General features: G+C 44.9%; 2 protein-coding genes across 3 annotated transcripts; one reads left to right on the plus strand and one right to left on the minus strand.

Moving 5' to 3' along the window:
* The first annotated feature begins 2378 nt into the window (after window positions 1-2378).
* Window positions 2379-16075, plus strand: rasgrp4 (RAS guanyl releasing protein 4). Of its 2 annotated transcripts, XM_053872556.1 has the most exons (17): window positions 2379-2686; window positions 8865-9028; window positions 9832-9943; window positions 10082-10144; window positions 10198-10329; window positions 10394-10535; window positions 11655-11828; window positions 11902-12018; window positions 12095-12370; window positions 12476-12556; window positions 13023-13127; window positions 13219-13328; window positions 13509-13653; window positions 13729-13765; window positions 13993-14112; window positions 14184-14359; window positions 14534-16073. In XM_053872556.1, the coding sequence occupies exons 1-17, from the start codon at window positions 2670-2672 to the stop codon at window positions 14621-14623; spliced, it is 2061 nt and encodes a 686-aa protein (XP_053728531.1). In that variant the 5' UTR covers window positions 2379-2669; the 3' UTR covers window positions 14624-16073. The 2 variants fall into 2 exon arrangements, with proteins under 2 accessions (XP_053728531.1, XP_053728532.1); XM_053872557.1 differs by lacking the exons at window positions 2379-2686; window positions 8865-9028 and having other exon boundaries at window positions 9035-9943; window positions 10202-10329; window positions 14534-16075.
* Window positions 15016-19635, minus strand: b3gnt2l (UDP-GlcNAc:betaGal beta-1,3-N-acetylglucosaminyltransferase 2, like). Its single transcript, XM_053872558.1, has 2 exons — window positions 19509-19635; window positions 15016-18391 (listed from the first exon to the last, which is right to left on the minus strand). The coding sequence occupies exon 2, from the start codon at window positions 18314-18316 to the stop codon at window positions 17081-17083; it is 1236 nt and encodes a 411-aa protein (XP_053728533.1). The 5' UTR covers window positions 18317-18391; window positions 19509-19635; the 3' UTR covers window positions 15016-17080.
* Window positions 19636-20089: the final 454 nt, after the last annotated feature.

Below are 20089 nucleotides of genomic sequence, written 5' to 3' on the forward strand. Positions count from 1 at the left end.
AACAATAAAAACTGTACACAAAAGCACCTGTTTTGAATGGCAATACTTTTATTTACAGTTCACTTATATCTTCTTTGGAATTTAAATAAAATATATTATTTTCATTTTATGACATTTAGACATGGTTTTAATATATTTATTTTATTCATTCTTGTACTAATTTTTTCCAAATCAAATTGCTCAACAGTTTGCATCAAAGGAATTTTTCCCTTTATTTCTTTGGTCAATTTGATGAATATGACTTGACTTCTGTTGCTGGTTGGACTTTTTAATGACAAATATCTTTGTGCTGATCACATGGTTTCATGTCATTTCACAATGTTTCGGTTTGTTTACGTGTAAGTAGAATAAATATGGTTGTTGATCACAAATGATATCAAGAGTCATGAATCATTTCTATTCCTTGAATGGGGCCCGGGCCCATTTGTTCTGGGAAAGGGGGACCCCAAGATCAAAACGGTTGAGAACCCCTGCTCTATCAGATTTAACAACCTCCCTTACATGAGTTGAACACAAACATCTATAAAGTGATGAACTTTGCTGAAGGAAGTGTGAACTTGATTTCTCGAAGTGGCCTCAACGATGGGAAGCTTTGCTGCTAAACCCACTCACTTGCTGCGACTTTACATGCAGGCAGCGTCGCGGTCCGGCTGTGCGCATCTTCTCACACTCTCTCCCTGCAGACCAGTCCATTTCCTTCAGAGCAGACACCACCTCTGCACACTTGGGCACATTAATGTCCCCTGTTCTGTCTGCCTCTTCCTCTTGCTGTGTCCACACAATGTTGCTATTGAAGGTGCTGGTCCAGCTGCACGCCTGCATTCAGCACAGCAAACACTGCCCCCCCTGTGTGGCCACCGCCACCACAGGAATGACAGAGGAGGTGAAGAAAGCAAAGTAATGGAGATGATAGAGGTCATTAAGATGGTCCTGGATTCACGAACATGAATCCATCAACACAAGTGTGGAAGCAGAAAACCAGTGAACAAAAAAAAGAGAAAAACGCTCCAAAAACATTTCTCCTAAATGGAAGCTGACTTGAGCGGACTCCATTCGCTTCCTACTCTACGCTCACCTGGCACCAGGAATGGCTGAAAGGTCAGAATACATGACAACCGATGACAGCCGGTGTCCTTCACAGATTTAGGATGAGAAAATAAATCATCGGTCAGAGACCAGGAATGAAAAGAAATGGAATCTCCGAAAGACGTATGAGATAACTGGGACGAGACCACGGCAGGTGATGAGCTCCATTCTGAAAGGAAGGTGAACCTCTCTGATCCTCCTATCTGAGACCTGAAACCTGAGGGTGAGGCCAAAACAATACACGAGAGGATAGAAAACACGGAAGCTTGGAGTCTTCCTTTCCTTCTTGGCATGTTATCAGTTCTAAAGAACATTGCAAGAGGTTGTGGAGTTCGAGGGTAACCACCATGGTAATGCCCTCAGACTGCTGTTTGGCAAACAACATTCTCCATCTGGGAGGCGGAGGAGCAGCTGGCCAAACTGGCGCCTCCCGACCACTCAATGTGCCCGAGGAGTCTGGACCTAAGTCAGAGTCTCACCTTCACACCTGGAATTGCAGCAACCAGTGACCCGTGGTGAGGGGCTACATTTCAAGAGAAAAAGCTGTGACATGCAGGCCAGGTGATGGTGAAGCAGACGGTCAGTGTTTGCAGGCTTTGTGGGTCATTCCAATACAAGGCGACTGAAGGAAGCTGGAATCAGAGGTTAGGCTGAACTGAAGATTATCAAGGCGACTGTAACGCGAAGCAGCCATTGGCCATGGATGAAGTAGATGGAGACAATGGAGAAACCAGTGTGACACACACTCTGGTCTGAGCCTGTCATGTTGAGCCTGTTTAAACATAACAGATCAGTAGAGACTCAGAGTAGATCGTGTGTCATGTGAAAGTCCTGTAGAGGTTTACCGGTCCATCTGCCAGGACCACGCTGGAACACCTCTGCTTTCTTGGAGTCTTCTTCTCAAGTGAGGACACGATGTGCACGAGAGGGATCGGTGACTCAGAACAGAGGTAGAACGCTGTGTTGTGAAGCAGTGACGAAACAGGAGTTGAGTCAGAAGGTGGGGCTGGACATTTAACCAAGAGTGTGATCTCTTTACGATGAAGTTTAGCTTGGAGCGTGTGAATTAACTGAGCTGTTCATACAGTAGGGTGTGGGGGGTGATGAGAGAGCTTTCTCGGGGGTGAGGTTTATTAGTAAGACACTGTAGAAAAATCTAAATCTCCATGTTATGAAATTGTGCTTGTGTTGTAACAGATTGAAAAGTTGCTTCCTGGATCTTCTGATCATCTCCTCCTCCTTCCTCTATCAGGGCAGCAGCGTCCCTCCTACACGCATACACACACACACACACACACACACACACACACACAAACACACAGAAACTGTGCGAGTTCCCCTATCAGTCAGAGCCAGTTCCTCCATCGAAGATGCTGACTTGTTGAAGTTGAATTTCCCTCGGCTGGGTGACGAGACCTCGCTGTGCTGGACAGGCACCGCCACACTCGGCTGCCTCCTGGACCTGCGACTCCACTGGACTCGACGCAGAGAGGGGGTGAGCGAGGAGCAGGGGCCATGGAGCTTTAGACCTTTAGGTGCCCGAGTGGACAGCGGTGGAGGAGGACCTGCTGTGGTGGACAGTCATGAACAAGACCAAGAGGTGAGATCCACTTTCCCCACCCTCACAGGTCGAAGCCAGATTTAGTTTTTCCACAGTTTTCTTCTTGTACCCGCATATCAGTGAGGAAATCGCCTGCGCGTCTGTGTCTCTCTGTGTGTACTGCACACAAGCTGCTCTGACATCAAACACAGACAAGGTGTCGACTCACCTTTCCACAGAACTCTGCTTCTGCTTTTTCTGCTCAGATCTACTTGGCTGTTGAGAAAGTATGTGCGTCTGTTGTTTCATGCTGCAGTTGTGACCGCAGCTGATGTCTGATTACCTGGAATGATGGTGCGCTGCCTAAGAATTAAGGTAGAAAGACCGATTTGACTACTTAAGGAGGACTGCGACAAATCATACAGTATGACAGACATAAGAGTTAAGAGTTACTTTAGATATTAAAAATAATATCTTCACAGTTTTTCATTCTATTTTGTAACCAATATAATTATTCTCTTTGTCTTCAACTTGACTATTTTTTTATGTGTTAAAATGTCGATTATAATCGAGTTTGTTGACATTTGATGTAAGCAATCGAACATCCCAGGTTTAAATATCATATTGCCGAATGACAGCTAAGGTCAACACCAAAACAGCAAATGTGTTTGGTCCTCTAAGCAGAGTTTCTTCCTCCTGACTCGGGCCGAACCAGAACACCGGTTTGTGAGAGCAAAAGAGCAGCACACAATCTGAGCCTTCAAAAGCTTCAATTAATCAATTAAGGGAAGAAAAGAGAGGAATTTGCATATCCCCCTGCCACTGTGAGAGATTTGGGGAGGGGGGATGCAGGGACAGGGAGGGGGGATCTGGGTCTGCCGCCAGGAGTCCTGACATGGATGGGAAACTCAGTAAAGGGGCGCTTCCATTGAAAAGGGGGAATCTGTTTCCTGAATAGTCTGAATAGCCGAGTGAAGAGTGGCTGCTGAGAAATAACTCCCAGGGGGTTTGTCCACACGACGGCTGGTTCTGCCGAGATGCTACTGCCTTTACTAGTGCAAACAATTTTGGACAAATGTTTCCGTCTCAGTGTCAGTATTGTACAAACAGGCAGTGAATAACTATTTAGAAAATTATACTTTATTGCTGAATAAGACAAGCTCGCGACTCCCAACCTGAAGAAATTCCGTCTTCACATCATACACAAAGTCACTTATTTCCCTCTGTTATGAACAAACAAAACTGTCTTCACTCTTTAGAGCAAAGTGACTGACATTGACTGGGTGGGATGCAAACTTACTCACTAGCACACTAGCTTGTTAGCATGATAGCTACTATTATTATATTTCACATAGAAAGACGAGATTGTATTGCGACTTGCAGTTCTTCCATACAATTTAAGACATTCAAACCTTGTGATGAGAACGCTACAGTTGGTCTGTCTACAGTCAAGTTAGCGCCATGTTGGGCCTCTATTCTCATGATGGGAACCTAAACTGGAAACCAGCTAAGTAAAAGCCGCACATTCACATTTTACATGTTTATTGTGTGTCACCTTATGTAGGATTTCTTAGTCAATCCAAGATGGCTTCGCTGACTGTAAACAGGAAGAAGACATTAAATCAATGTGCCAAAAGATGTGAACATATTCTGCAAATTTGTGTTTTCACTTCATGCTGTGGGTTTTGTGGTTGTAAACACAGTTTACCAAGAGGTTTATCAAGAAGTTGTTTATAAACGTACAAGCCAGAACTGGGAAATTTCCTGCTCCACTCCCCTCATCATGAATTTTCATCAACTCAAGTTCACAATCCAAGATGGCCTCCCCCGAATGCAAGCGGGACATAGAAGTTTGATATTAAAGAAATCAACCAAACATATTCCACAAATTTGGGGAATTTTTTTCTTGCATACTAATCAAGACCTTGCTCTCTGACAACACGCTTGAGAATAACTTTCAACATCATCTCCTTCGACTTTTAAATCTGTAGTGCACTGAACTTGACTCAGAGCTGGGGTGAGATGTCACGAATATTGAAAACAATTTAGTTGTTGAATAAACACAATATTACAGGAGGGCTACTCGAAGTGGACACATTGGGCGACAGGGGGGCAGAGCTGGCAATTTCCCAGTCGAGAGGACGACTGGAACACACCATCGTTGTTATTGAAGACTTCCTTTCCCACATTCTCACAACACTTAAGGATGTGGATGAGTTCATATTGTCTTCTGTCGTCAGGGCTTGACGGAGATTCAAAATCTTTGCATGTAGAAATGAACAAGGCGGGATGCTGATTACTGCTGAGTCATGATGCTACTTCAGTGAACAAATCAGAGACAAGGATTTTGAGCTGCTCTGTTGGCCCTGTCTCACAACAGAAGAGCGCTAACAAGAGAAACGGCCTGTAGGTGTAGAATTTTATGTTGAGTGAACTGCGATCAAAGAATGTTGCTACACAAACAGCTGCCCTCATTTGTGTACCAACAATCACAATAGTTTGGATGCTGACCTCAGAAAAAAATCAAACATTCCTGCGCAGTGACAGCACAGTAATGTGTTACCATCCTGAAGGTGGCGGTAAAGATCACCGTCACCAAAGAAACGCAACAAACACAGAGTCTACTGTGAGGACTTGTTTGGAGAGATTAAACGTGATATGAAACCTGAAGTCAGCAGTGTAAACATTTGTTGGAGGCTAACTGAAATAGCACATTTAACCGGCTCTGACAGGAAGTGTGCGCAAAAGTGAAACTCTGAGGGATTTTTTTCACAAAAGCAGAAAGCAGAGACGTGAGATTTGCATGGAGGCTTGTCAGGGCCCGAGTTGTCACTTCTCAGGAAGCGCCAGGGGAAGTCCCGCTCAAATATCACCGAGCTCACACTCGGACGTCAGCACTTGTAAACTGTGCTGGTGAAGTGCGAGTGCAAGTGGTGCAGGACCCACTCTGAGTCATGACGAAACGGCAGCCAATCGTTTCTTCAAAAGATTTCGCAACACCAGCCTTTCAAGACGCCTCGTATCGACGGAGGCAAGTGAACAGATAAAACCACGTCATCACTTTCTTTGCAAACTTGACAACCCCAATTTACAAGATCAGCATTTTTTCAGCCCCTTTTCAGTTTCATGGCAAAAACTATCTGACTTTTATTGTCTGTTGTTCTTGAAAAGCTTTTGTTACATTTACACATCAGTAAATATTTTTTTCAGACACTGATGTTTTCTTCACTTTGTTGTGACATATGATAACTTTTTGCTCTGTTTGTTTGTGAACAGAATAACTCAAATGCAGACAAATATATTTCAATGAAATGTTCAGCATTGGTTGATTTGATTTTGGTAATGCTCTGTTGGTTCATTTGGATTATTGGAAAACATATCGCCATTGATTTTCAATGAGACTCAGAGGCACAACCTGTCAACTGACCAACTCAGGTTAATAAAACACAACATACAATCAAATCAATGTAATGAATCGTCTGTTTTATGTCTATGGTGACCAAATATGAATATTTTCCAGCATGTTAAAGGCTTTTGCGTTCATTCCATACTGCCTGCCTCATCTTCACGTCTTTAGCTACTGCCATCTCCTGCCCGTATGAGCTCATTGCACTTGGAATATTTAGTAGAAATAGATTATATTAGATAACAAATTGTGGTGGAGGTCTGCGCTGCCACCATCCTTGTCTAATTCTTTTTATATCACTGCCTTTTAAGAGAAAGTCCAGAATGCTTTTTATATTCATATTTGTAACATGTATCATTTAATAAAGAATATTTTTATTTTCATACTAGCCTTCACCTCTTTCAGCGTCCCGTACACACAGTGCCAAAAGTAATCTAGGCAGTATACTACAGTTTGTGCTGTCATCTGGTGGTGGCGCGAAAACACCTGAATTTGGAGTTGTTTATACGGTAGCTGAATTTTTACAACCAGTTTGTGAACCAGTTTGCCTTTCATTTTCTCAGAATCTGAGTTTTCTGTACGGACTCTTTTGGAGAGGGACGCTCATTCATCCAGGAGAGGCTCAGAGTAGAACCTCCTCATGTCCAGGGGTAGACATGTGAGGTGCCCCCGCGACCCAACCTCCGGAGGAATGGATTCTAAAAGGGTGAATCCTGGCAGCAGACCAGGCATCTGAAGACACTTACCTCAGTCAACTATTAAAAATGGTGGAAGCAGGTTTTGGTCTTGTGACACATTTGACCTGACGGTGCTCTCACCATGTTGTGGAAACCTGTCTCCGTAGATTGTGTCGACAGGCGATCACCGGGGCTCGAGCTGCTACTTGCCCTCCGATATCTCATCATGTGACCATTTGAACAAGATCACACAACAATCTTATGCTGACTCATCAAATTCCTGCTAACAAAGTTTGTCTGTCAAGCTTCTGGAACATTCACCAAAACAAACCGAGAGACGAAAGTCAGTTCAAAGTCAAGTTCCTCAACAATTCATACAGAAATACAGGAAGCGCATTGTTAAGAAGAAGATGCAATATATGGTTGTGTGGAAGGTGTGTGTGGCTGAAAATAAACGCTGGTGTTGTGTGGAGAACCTGTTGCTTACTGCAGGAAGGTTGTGTTGAAAGTCTGAAGTTTTGTTGTTGTATCAGAAGTGAGATTATGTTGAAATTATTGACGTGAATGAGATGTTGAAAGTGTGGATTGTTTTGGTCGTGTTGATGAATTTAGTGCTGCAGGAGTGTTGTGGTGTTTAGTTGTCGCGCGTGTTTAAAGTTCTGACAAATACGTTTTTTTTTGTTAGAAGTGTGTGTTGTGGGTTTGACAATAATGGGCGTGGTTGTGTTGTTCTGGCACCATACATTTATCGAGCTGTCCTGTAGAAAGTGTAGCGTGGTTGTTGAGAGTGTAAGGAGCTGTGGTTTGTTGCATGGTGTTGTGTTGTCCATGCCCACTGTTGTGTAGAGAGCTATGTCGAGGAAGGTGTGAGGCCCTGTTGTTTGTTTGTCAAACTTTTTTGGAGTGTTAGTTTTGTGTCAGTCTGTTTAGAAACTGAAGTGTCGTCAACCACCTTGAACTGTCACGTACTTCCACAACTAAAATGTTTAACAACACTCACTGATTGTGTAACTTTTATTTAAACAACTTCCTTCATCTGGTGGTGCTGCGGTTAGCACGCTTTAAACAGGATCAAACAACAGCATCGGGGTGTGTGCTCAAGCTTACCTGTCCTAGTGAGGACCAGTTTTGGGGAAAACACCTCCATGTCGGGCCCTTATCGCTTTGTGGAGTTCTGTTGCCGGACCCCACAAGGTTAGGCCTCAATTTGAGGGTTAAAACATCACAATAACTGGGTCATTATAACCGAGTTTCAGCTTGGTTCAGTGTTGGACGGTTAGGTTTAGGGGAAGAGGCTGGGGAAAGGTTGATGGCAATGAGAGGTCCTTACAAGGATAGTGTGCATGTGGGTGGACTTGTTGGGGGGACTCCAATTCTTGACATTACACTGTCCTTGTGAGGACCGTATGACTTTGTGAGGACATTTGGCTGCACCCCACGAGGCTTATCCTCAATTTGAGAATGAAGACTTCAAAATATATTGGTCATTATAACTGGGTTTCAGAGTCTTGGTTAAACTTAGCCGTGTGTTTTGGATGGTTAGGTTTATGGGGGAAGGCTGGGTAAAGGGTTATGGCAATGAGAAACTGCACAATGTCCCCACAAGGACATAAATACAAACATGTGGTGGTGTGTGTGTTGCCACCAGCAGCATCAAAATGTGCGTGACAGTTAAGTGTCGTGTTTGTTTGCATGGTGATGTGAGATACACACACACACACACGCCGGGTCATTCGCGGGAACGCCGCAGCAATGCTCGAAGCTTCCTGCTAATTTCATCATCCCCTGCTAAATCCTGACTGACACAACTTCATGTTGTTTCTACACAAATGGCAACGTTTCCAAGAAGAAATGCTAATATGCAACACAAAAATAATCACAAAATACAATCATTGTGACACAATACTATTAAACACAAATCATTAGCTCCACAAAAGCTTGCACAACAAATCATCATAAGAAGCCTTGATTATTATTAATAATTACAATAAATGATCACAATACTTGACACCCAGTTGTTGGACAAATACATGTTCATGAGACCAACGGTTTGGACCAGAGTGCAGCTCAGTACACCCGCGGTCAAGCACTGCTTTTCTCAGCTTCCATTCTGACCCGACGCGCTCACACACTGAAAAGCTCATCTGTCTCTCAGGAAGTCCAACTGTGACGGCGTTCAGAAGAGCAGGATTCTGGTCCATCGCCGCAGGTACACATGTCCCGGTCGTCAGGAATCCATCAGCCGGGCCCTACACGGACCGAGCCCACCCACCAGCGCCAGCCTGGATGAGCTCATCCAGCGCTGCCTCAACTCTTTTGGTGGGTCCAGTTTGGTTTCCCACGTCTCTCACCATCGTCTTTTGTTCTGCGGAGGGGGCATTGAGGTGCTTCACTGAACCATTAGCCTGGATGTCTTTGGTCGGAGGCCCAACATAACAGAAGAACTGAGCTTTATCAACTGGCAGGTCATGCCCTGGGAAACACCTCACCACACCCTGAGAAGAGTCAGCTCACCTGTCTCCACCTGAGGGAGCAGAGGATCTCCTCTGAGTCTCTCCTAGGTCACTGATCTTCTCTCCTTAGATAGTCCAGGCAGCAGAGAGCTTTGTCCTCTGACTCAGCTCAAGTTTTTTAACTTCATTTATTAGCATATCATTAGTATATTTTATGTATACAGTTTTAAAAATCTATATTTTTTAAAGACATATTCTAAACATTTAACGCATTTCCTCATTTACCTTTTTTATTACCTCTCATTTAGACAACCAAGTTTGTGTTTTAGCCGAGGCTGTGTGTGTGTGTGTTTTTTTTACTTCATGTGGTCGATCCTTCAGTATTTTTGCTGATCTGTTTCATCAGCAAAAAGCTTCATCCCTGGACCACAGAATCAGCGACACTCTGGCATGTTTTCACACACGCAACTCAGACTCTTTTCACACCTAAGATTCTTTGTCAAACCTCATGTCTTATTTCAGCAGAAATGAAAATCCAGCTGAGGGGGATCAGCCAGTCTTGTCTCCTTCTTCTTCAGCTGTTGCATCTGCTTGGACGGAACAAAGCTGAGAAACAAACGTGAGCCAGCAGTGTGACCTCTGGTTGACCTTTCTGCCCTGACGTTGCAGATCTGGAGGGGAAGCTGTCCAGTCCCAGAGGAGCCCAGACGGTCCACATGACCCTGATGATGCACAGCTGGGTGGTTCCCTCGCGGACTTTCGCCCAAAAACTCCTCACCTTATATCCTCAGTGTTGGGTCACACCGGCTCGGCTCACGCGCTCACGTTCTTTAGTCTGATCAGAACAGAACACAGCGCCGGCTTTGTTCCTGCCAGAGCAGATTTGCTGCATGTGACCCTTTCCTTGACTCGCTCCCACGTATAAAGACTGTCCCGCTGACTGCAGAGGGCTGAGGCGCGCACAGATATGCCACCTCCTCAGGTGAGTCCAGGACACAAGTGCTGCTTCAGCTTTGTAAACATGTTTTGTGTTAGGCAGTGGATCAGCCAGTTCCCAGCCGTGTTTGAAGCAGACCCTCTGCTGGAGCAGACCATGGGGGACATGTGGGCGCTGGTTCGCTCGGACGGACACGGGACGCAGTCACAGATCATGGACACCTCCTGCTTGTGAGTCGCTTTGCCAGGGCCTATAAAAAAACACTCTGAAGTTTTGATATCTGCTGCTCCTCAGAAGCCCCCAAATCGATGTCACTCAGGCCCCCTCGCCCTCCGTGAAGAAGAGGAAAGTGTCTCTCATCTTTGACCACATGGAGCCGGACGATATGGCCAAGCATTTGAGCTACTTGGAGTTCAAGAACTTCTGCAACGTGTCGGTGAGTTCAGTCTTCAGGTGGAATTAAAAAACAAATGTGTTGAGGGAAAAACAGGACGAGCGGAATGCCGTGCTCCACAGCGCATATCAGGGTTGACATGACAGCTGACTAACGTGGGCCAGTGTGTCTCTGTCGAATGAACCCACAACAAACAAGAAGTGACAGGGCACCAAGGTACCCAGGGCCACAGGCCTGTCAAAGGTCACCGTCTAATTACTGCTGGAAATAAATGAAGACGTCTGTTGACAGTTACCACTTTTCTTCATCATTTTGCAAAAAAAAAAAACATCATAAATATGTACTTGTTTTCTCTGGTCACTGCTAAAAACATTGCACTTAAATTTGTATTTTCTCATGCACTAATATTTTCGTCATATTTACCATTTGATAGTTATTTTTTCAATTTCATTCTTTGATTCACTTTCTCTCCAATTGTCTCCTATGATATGGATTTTGTCTCGTATTATTGCATGTATATTAATAACTGTATTTTTAAATCGTTATTATTATTTGTAATAATAATAATTTATTTCAAATTTATGGATTAATTTTCTGCAGTTTTTAATTTTTGTATTCAATCTACTTCAAAACACTTCAAAAAGTCAAAAAGTCAGAAACAGAAAAAAATGTCAAAAAAATAAAATAAAATATTCAGTCATCTAAACATTGACTTTCTTTAACAAACATGTAAATATGTTCATGACTACTTATGCAACATTTAACTAAACTTAACCACATTGAACATCAGTATTATTCAGTCTTGGCCAAGCTTTTTACATTTTATTTGGCTTCAAATTTTAACTTAAGCTTTAACTTCATCTTTACTTACTTTCTTTCCTAAAAAGTGTTTGACGTTTGACTGACAATTATTTTGTATTAAACAGATCATTATTGATGAAATTTTCATTCTTAATAAAAATAAAATAATTTCTTTTACTCACTCATATTGTCAGAATATTGTAGTAACTTTTAAACAACCTTTTCTTTTATGATTCTATTTCTATATTTTTCCACATCAAACACCCAAAACTAAAGAAATGTTCTTGCAATTATAACCTTTTGTGACCCTGTCGTGATCCGTGGCTGACCTCTGATGACCTCTGCTCTGTGATGGCTCAGTACCTGGACTACCGCAGCTACGTGGTGCGCGGCTCTGTGCGGGACAACCCCGCCCTGGAGCGCTCCGTCATGATGTGCAACGGCGTCTCGCAGTGGGTGCAGCTGATGATCCTGAGCAGACACACGGCCCAGCAGAGGGCGCAGGTCTTCACCAAGTTCATCCACGTGGCCCAGGTAGACTCCGGCGCCACCTGGAGGGCCAAACGTCCACGATGTCGCCACAGAGCTGATTTCTGGTTCTCCTCAGAAACTTCGGGCTCTTCAGAACTTCAACACTCTGATGGCCGTGACTGGAGGACTCTGTCACAGCTCCATCTCCCGCCTAAAAGACACGTCCAACCTCCTGCCGCCCGACGTCACCAAGGTACTGTTGACCTCCACTGGTTCATCATATCAATGTCCTATACAAGTTCTGACTCTGGTTGCTCTTGTCTTGTCAGGCTCTGAGCGAGATGACTGAGCTTCTCTCATCACGCAGCAACTACAGCAACTATCGCCACGTCTACAGCGAGTGCACCGGCTTCAAGGTGCCCATCCTGGGGGTCCACCTGAAGGACCTGATCTCCCTGAACGAGGCCCTGCCAGATTACCTGGACGAGGAGAAGATCAACCTCAGCAAGCTGCAGCACCTGTACAGCAACATCAACGAGCTGCTCGCCGTTCACAGCTGCTCGCCGCCGTTCGAGGCCCACAAAGACCTGCTGCACCTGCTCACGGTACCGGATGTGTTCTGACCCCGCTGACTGAAGTCAAAATCAAAAGTTTGACAACCTGCGCTCAAATATGTGACATATTAAATGATGTGCTTTTTAATGCTGCAGCTTTCTCTAGATCTTTACTACACTGAAGACGAAATCTACGAGCTGTCATACACCAAGGAGCCCAAAAACCTCAAAATCCAGGTCAGTAGAGCAACACGTTCCTCTGTGACGGAGACGAACCGCGTCGGCTCCCCAACCCTGACCTAATTTGCCTGTGTGTGTGTGTGTGTGTGTGTGTGTGTGTGTGTGTGTGTGTGCCTTGTGAGGACCTAATACATTTGTGGGGACACAAGGTTAACTCTCAAATTGAGGATGAAGACATCAAAATAACTGGGTTTCAGTTTGGTTCAGAGTCCTGGTTAAGGTTAGCGTTGTGTTTAGGAAGGTTAGATTTAGGGGGGGTGGCTGGGGAGAGGGTTATGGCACTGAGAGGTCCCCACAAAGATAGCAGTACAAGTATATGTGTGGGTGTAACAACAACAAAAGCAAAGCAAAAACTATTCCAACCACATGAAAGTCATACGTTGGTGGAGTATGTGCTGCGGTGGGCCCTTCCTTCTTGTTTTTAATATTTCCTGCTCTCATCTATATGTGTGCATGTGTGCAGCCCGTGACGCCAGTGAAGCCGCCGGTCGTGGCAGAATGGGGGTCAGGGGTCAAGCCACGCCTGGACCCCGACACCATCTCCAAACACGTCAAGCACATGGTGGACGTGAGTGTTTCGGACTTCCTGTCTTTCACTTCCGCCTTGCCAAGTCAAAGCAGAACTGGAGACGCTGTTGTTGCTCTGCCGCCCCCTACAGTCCATCATGAAGAACTATGACCAGAAGCAGGACGGCTACATCTCGCTGGAGGACTTTGAGAAGATTGCTGCCAACTTTCCCTTCTCCTTCTGCACTCACGAAACTGACAGGTGTGCAAATGATCTGAACTGAAAATGTCCGTCATTAGTATTTTCCACCAGTTGGTATCTCCATGCAGTGAGGTGGTGAGGTCACAAGTGCCACACTTTTTCAATTTTAAACCATAATAAACTGTCTTGACCAGTCTGATTTCATTGACTTTGTCTGAGATGAAACCTCTCTGTCCTCAGGCTCGGCCAGATCAGCCGCGAGGAAATCACCTCCTACTTCATGCGGGGAATGTCGGTTTGCGCCAAGCTGGGCTACAACTTCAAAGACGCTCACAACTTCCATGAAACCACATACAAGAAGCCCACCTTCTGCGACACCTGCGGAGTGAGTGTTGGCTGTTCACTTGAGGTCAACGTTGAGTGAGGGGAGGAGCTGACGGATGTTGGTGCTCTCTTGCAGCTGTGGGGCGTCATCAAACAAGGCTTCCACTGCAAAGGTGAGAGCCCAGGATCAGTGTGGGAGGACAATGCTGCCTCTCCTCGTCACTTTGAGGTTCAGACGTGGCTCAGTGCTCGGGAATGAACTGATATCCATTGGAAAATTCATGTGTGACTTAACGCAGAAGGTCTGCGTCAGGGTCTGGCACCCCCTGGTGGTTATTCAGGAGCAACTGATGGGTCAGAGAAAGTCCCAGTAGCTCACATCTGTGTCTCGACTCCTCAGACTGCGGGATCAACTGCCACAGACACTGCCGGGACCTGGTGGGGATGGAGTGCTCAAAGAAACACAAGAACACGGTGGGATCCTGCCCATGCACGCCGCTGCCGGACTCCAAGAGCAAAGGTACATCTCCATACCCTTCCTCCCACATCACCCGACCGCTGGACTCAAACTCAGGTGTGTCTGTTGTCCAGGTTCGGAGGAGGAGACCTTTGTTTTCCCTCAAGGTCACCACACCAACCACGACAGAGGCGGCGCCAGTGTGTCGCACCGCTCCACCCAAACTGACCCGGGCATCTGGACCCCTGAGAGGAAAGACAGCAAGACCAGCAACCACATCTCCACGGTGCAGCCGTCTCCAGACAGGCAGGTGAGGCCAGGATAATCCACCGTCACTAAACTTTGTCAGTATTTTAATCTGTTTGCCTTGTAGTTGCTTTAAGAGGTGACATTTCAGTGATGCAGAGCCAAGTGAAGATGTATGCAGAGTGTCAACAATTGTTGGTTTCACTGAGGCGTCACATGACTACTTCTCGCTTGACAGAGGCGTCGCCGAGACGTCCCGGTTTCCTTCCTTCACGAGAAGCTGTGCGAGCTCCACCTACCCAAGGAGAAGAGCCGAGAGCCGGACTGAGCTCCGGCCAGAAGCCTTCATGGACTCTTTTTCTGGCAACACTGGTGCTGAAGCCGAGACTTCCTCCTCGGGTCACAGATGTGTGTGTGTGTCTCAGTGTGTGTCTGTTGACTCTGCGTCCTCACGTAATTCATGAGTTTGTGGCATGTTGCTGTTGGGCCAAGAATGTGTCAGAAATATCAGCAGCAGATGATCCGTCGCATGAACTGAATAAACTGTGAACAAAGATCTTCATTCCAAACCCTTGCTGACGACTCGACTGCTTGGGTCTCACATGGGGTGTGAGGGCCTCCCTGATGTATGAAAGAGAACAAGGGAGGCACCGAAAGAAACATTTGTGGCTCAAGACGAATAAAATTTAAAATGGCGGATACTGAATGTTAAATGTGGTAATGTATTTACTTTTTTTAATGTTGCATAAATAGTCTAGAATACATTTTTATACATTTTTCAAAGGAATGTTTAGGTGATTGAATATTTTGATATACTTCTCTAAAAAAACATTTTCGCCTTTTCTTTTAAAAAAAAAAAAAGAGCAGAAACTTTTTCCATTTATATTAGTTTTTCAAGCAAAACCACACTGAACAGGCTAATGTAAGCAGAAGGCTCCAGTCATGAGGATGGTCAGGCCACGCTTGATACTTGACACCATGGACAACAAAGATCCAATAAAGAGGAAACATGTGGTACATGAGTCGGAAAATCTAAATCATTTCCACTTGTGTTGAACCACTCCTGTTCGGTCACCAGTATGTCACAGATGAAGTGGGGGATTGGGTTGCCAGGTTTGTACAAAGAAGCCACAGAGAATGGTGGAGTGGGTTGCCAGAGCTTGTCTGCCTCTGCGCCTCAAAAATGTTATTGCCTCGCGTTATTTGAAGAGAAAATCATTGTGCAGGCTGCGCTGCATGTTGTTTGACTGCGTGATCGCATCACACGGCATTATTTAATTTCAGTGACTAATTTTTTTTCACCAGTTATAATATATCTGACCATTCTGTAGCAGAGAATTTTCAGTTCTCCGCCACTAGATTATTGCATGGGCTATAAAAAGAAGAAGGACATGCAGCAATGTGTTGATCGTTTGGATAGAGAACGTCTGTTGGTTTTTGTTATTCTGGAGTGAACCTCAGGGTTTCCAGCTCTCTGGTCACTTCACAACACCTCTGTTAGCTTAGCGGGGCCACATACATATGGATTTTCAAAATATTTGTCTGTCAGAAGCCAAGAAAAGAAGCCTGGAGATGATCATAATGTCACCCTCAATGCAGCACAGATATGTAGAGATCCGATTGTCAAACTCGTACTCCAAACCCGGAAATAAAGGAATCGCTAAAACCATTCCAATATTCAGCATCGCTACAAGCAGCAAACGCAACACAGAAGCGCATCGGCTGATGGTGGGTTTGGGTTATTTCTAACCATATGAATCCCAAAAGAAACAGAAGTAGATGGCAGGGACATGACTGTGGTTCGTGGAACTGAATTTGACAGATGCCGTCCAGGCACCCGAAGTAAGACAGTAGGTGCAGATTGGCGTGGGATGTACTTCTTGTGATTAAAAGATAGCATTTTTATCATCATCAATTCCTGTCCTTATTTGCGGAGCCTTGTGCTTGACGCTCATCTCCATCGTCTTCCACCTCCGTATCGAGAATGATAATCCGTATACAATCCGCTCGTAACATTTTGATTTCCTTCTTTGATGCCACATATTACAATACAGCTTCATTTGTGCAAAACAAAGCAGATGACCGCGACAAAAATGGCCCAAGTCGAACAAAAATTAGAGGTAAAAAAAATTGTGGCTCCACTCCTTACTACCAACCCAGCTGCAGGTAAGCCACGCCTCCTCCCCCAATATCCATCCACAATCTGCACTATATACGCATATACGCCTGTAAACATCAACCGTAAATGAAACATGTTAACATTGAACCATTCAACTGTAAATAAAGTGTACGGCATGAAAGTTGTCCCTAATGAGTTGCCGTACCCGACACGTCCCAGCGGTTTGTGAAAGCCATTGTGACGTTCGTATCTCAAGCTCCTGGTCTATTATCAGACTCATATTGGTGTCACTAAATGACAATTGCAAATAAGTCCCTCGTAATGCCATCCAATGTGTTAGTTCACGGACATAAGTGAATGATTACCCCCACACAGATTTAGCTACAAATATCTTGGAGGGCTCTCACACAAACACAATTTAACCCCAAATAAAAACTGACAGAACACAGCCAGTGGCGCTACAAACAACCTCTCTCCGCACAGTACCGAGACAAAGAGAATTTCTGTGAGAAACACAACAACGTGTCATGGAGAACACACTTCAAAAGAATGCCCAAAACGTGTATTTCGAACAGCAGCACCATACATGCATTTCCCTTCTGACCAACTTAAGAAAAAGAAGAAATAAACAGGAAGAAATAGTTTTACGGTGGAGAAGGGCGACGGTCAACAGGTCAACAGCGGACTGTGTATCCCCTTCCACAGCTTCTTGGCCTGCTGCGGGGTGCGGCGGTGGATCAGGATCAGGTTCTCGTAAACGCAGAGGTTCTCTCTGTCGTTCTCTTTGATATCGAATGTCTGAAACCCCAGATGGTTCTCTGCAGACACGTCCAGTGCCTTCACACACACGCCAATGTAGACGTCGTCGATGGGCATGAAGGGAACGGTCAGTGAGACAGAGTAGAGAGGCTTGAGAAGATCACCCGAGATGAGGTAGCCTCCGCCGCCGGCGTACGCGGGATATGGCCCATCGTAGAAGCTCTGAGGAATGTAGTACTTGCTCTTGGGGTCGCGGACGGGAGTCGCCTGCCTGATGATGTGTCCGGTGTACAAGCGACTGGTGAGTGGCGGCTTCCGAGACTGGAGGTACCGCAGCAGCGCAGGCGTGTTGACAAAGACGTCGTCGTCCCCGCTGAAGACGAAGGAAGCATGCGAGCAGAACTTGAGCGACCACTGCAGGAACATGTTGAGCTTGAGCGTCAGGTTGAAGAAAGACTCGTGAAAGTCCCACTGCAGGATGTCTCGATAGTGTCGGGCCTCAAACTGCAGCAGCAGGTTGATATCGGGGTCTTCCTCCAAGGACGTCCCCAGGAGGAACACCAACCTGATGCTGCGTCTCCCGCTGATCTCCTGGCCCCAGGTCTCCCGCACTGCCTGTCTCTGCAGGAAGTTTCCAGGAATAGACTTGATGGCGAAAAGCAGAAAGGTCTCGTTGACCGAGTCCCCAAAACACTTCTGCGGCTGGTTGATGAGCAGCGGAGGAGAACGGCAGTTCATTCCCTTCAGGAAGTCGAGGAACATGGGCGGGTACAATGCCAGGTCGTACACGTTGGTCCGCAGGCGCTCGTGACTTGTCTCTCTGCACTGGGACCAGACTGGCTCTTGTGTATACAACTGCTTTTCAGTGTCCAGTTGGTGTAGAGACGAGTACAGCAGTCGGTTCCAGTAGCCTCGGTTCTGAGGGATGATCTTTTTCAGCCGTTCAGAAATAGAACTATTGGGGGAACCAGCGGGCCCGGCAGTAGCCTTGGCCTTCACATTCTGCTCTTGGGCTCTGTTACTCAAGCGCTTCAGGTCCTCCAAGTCCAGATGCCTGCTCTCGGAGCGAAAGTTGGTATAGACAAGAAAGAGGACGAGAGCTACAGAGAGGACCATGACACTGAAGGTCCGTAACGGTCTCATTTGTGCAGTTTATCCTTTTGCAGAACCAGAGACGTGCAGGGCCAAAGTGTCCACCAGGGAGGCGCCGGTAGAAGCCTGCATGCAGGACACACAGGTTAGCATCAGCAGTTCTCAATGACGACAACATGGTGCTGCATCCCAGCGCCAGCAGTCACATGTGGCTCAAGCCAATAGTCAAACTAATTTGAAAACCTACTCTGGCTGATGCCTACTGACCACTGCAGTCACGGATTAACAGATGAAGCCAAAGCAAAAGAAATAGATTAGTTACAGAGCCCACAGCCAATATATGCATACACAAGACAGACAAAAATCAATTTAAAAAAATCAACAAAGTAGAACAAGATCCCAAAACATGCAATCAAACTCAAAGCTATTATTATTTATTATAAGAAAATAATCTTGTTTATTCAAAAATATAATTTCATTTATTTACATTTAGTAGCTAATGTTTATATTAATGCTAACATTTCATTTTAAAAAATCAACTTCTTGATTTAGTTTAAAAAAAACATTTAGGACTAAAATATAAATTAATAGTAACAAGATTTGACATTTTACACAAAGACAAAAGTGGAGATTCTTGTGAAGCGACGAATGCAAAAAGGTGATGTGATATAGAATAAAGGTCAAAGATTTTTTAACAAACTGAACTGATATTCAAAGTGGCTAGATTGTCGTTAAGTTTTATTTTTTATGTTTGATTTTTCATGCTTAAAATTAAAATAGATAACTCAGTGACTGCTTGTTTTCTTGTACCTTTTCAACTGCAGATAAATTAAAACATTTTGGCACAGCAAAATTATCTGTTTCCAGGTCTTTTGATTCCTGCAGCTTAAATCGCAAAAAAAGATTAAATATAAGAGACGCAGCGTTACATCAGACTGTGAGACTGAGAGGCGCTGTATTCTCCAAGGTGCACTTAAACGCACCATGATCTCCACTGGAGATTCTCCAGTGTTTAATTAGAGGCGTGACCGAAAGAGAAAACACAAATTAAAAACACCTTCTCCAATTTGATCAGGGGATGTTTAACGCGACGAAAATGAGAAATAACAAATAATTTAAAAACATTGCTGCTATTACACGACCAACATATCTTGTTTCTGGTTCTGAATAACGGCTAGTCTTCAAAGAAGCAGTTTCGCGTTCACGCGCGCTCCCACGTGTCCGAGTTGACTCGTCGACTCACCGGTTTATGACCCGCAGTTACAATGGCAGACGGCAGAAACCCATGTTGACTCGGGAGAAAAGCACATCGGCACCTCGGAGCAGCTCGCATGGATGTGAAGCAGGTGAGTGATCGACGTTTATTCGTGACGTCATGTCGTGAGCGCGGTAAACATGTGGAGTCACGTGACCTGGAGACTGGACGTACATCGAGTTAAGTCAACAATATATTTATTATAGCAATCTGCCAAGACGTAGATATGAGATAAGGAGCACTCCAAAGATTCATTAGAATTTACGGACGTTTCCAGTTTAATTGTATACTATTTCCGGCTACGTAACCGCCAAGTTTAAAAAATAAACGACAGAAATCCTGATTTTTATAAAACACGTGATACATTAGGCTCTCTGAAATAATTCAGCATCCACGTAAAGTCACATACAATAGGAGTGATATGTATTTTTCCGGGAGCGTGGGGGGTCACAGTTATTTGGTTGGTATACTGGTGTTAGTTTATTTAGTTATATAAATAAAGTTGAGATTGTTTGAGAGATTGTAAAGAATGGAAGAGGAAGGGAAAAAAATGTTGTTTGTTGATGTAG

This window comes from Synchiropus splendidus, chromosome 8, assembly GCF_027744825.2.
Source record: "Synchiropus splendidus isolate RoL2022-P1 chromosome 8, RoL_Sspl_1.0, whole genome shotgun sequence".
Classification (NCBI taxonomy): domain Eukaryota; kingdom Metazoa; phylum Chordata; class Actinopteri; order Syngnathiformes; family Callionymidae; genus Synchiropus; species Synchiropus splendidus.

Excerpts from the sequence above, each read along its gene's own strand:
- b3gnt2l (XM_053872558.1), bottom strand. The coding sequence starts at position 18,316 with ATGAGACCGTTACGGACCTTCAGTGTCATGGTCCTCTCTGTAGCTCTC.
- rasgrp4 (XM_053872556.1), top strand. Across the intron at positions 9,944-10,081 it reads GCCCAAAAACTCCTCACCTT|GTATAAAGACTGTCCCGCTG; the intron begins ATATCCTCAGTG and ends ACTCGCTCCCAC. Across the intron at positions 11,829-11,901 it reads AGTTCATCCACGTGGCCCAG|AAACTTCGGGCTCTTCAGAA; the intron begins GTAGACTCCGGC and ends GGTTCTCCTCAG.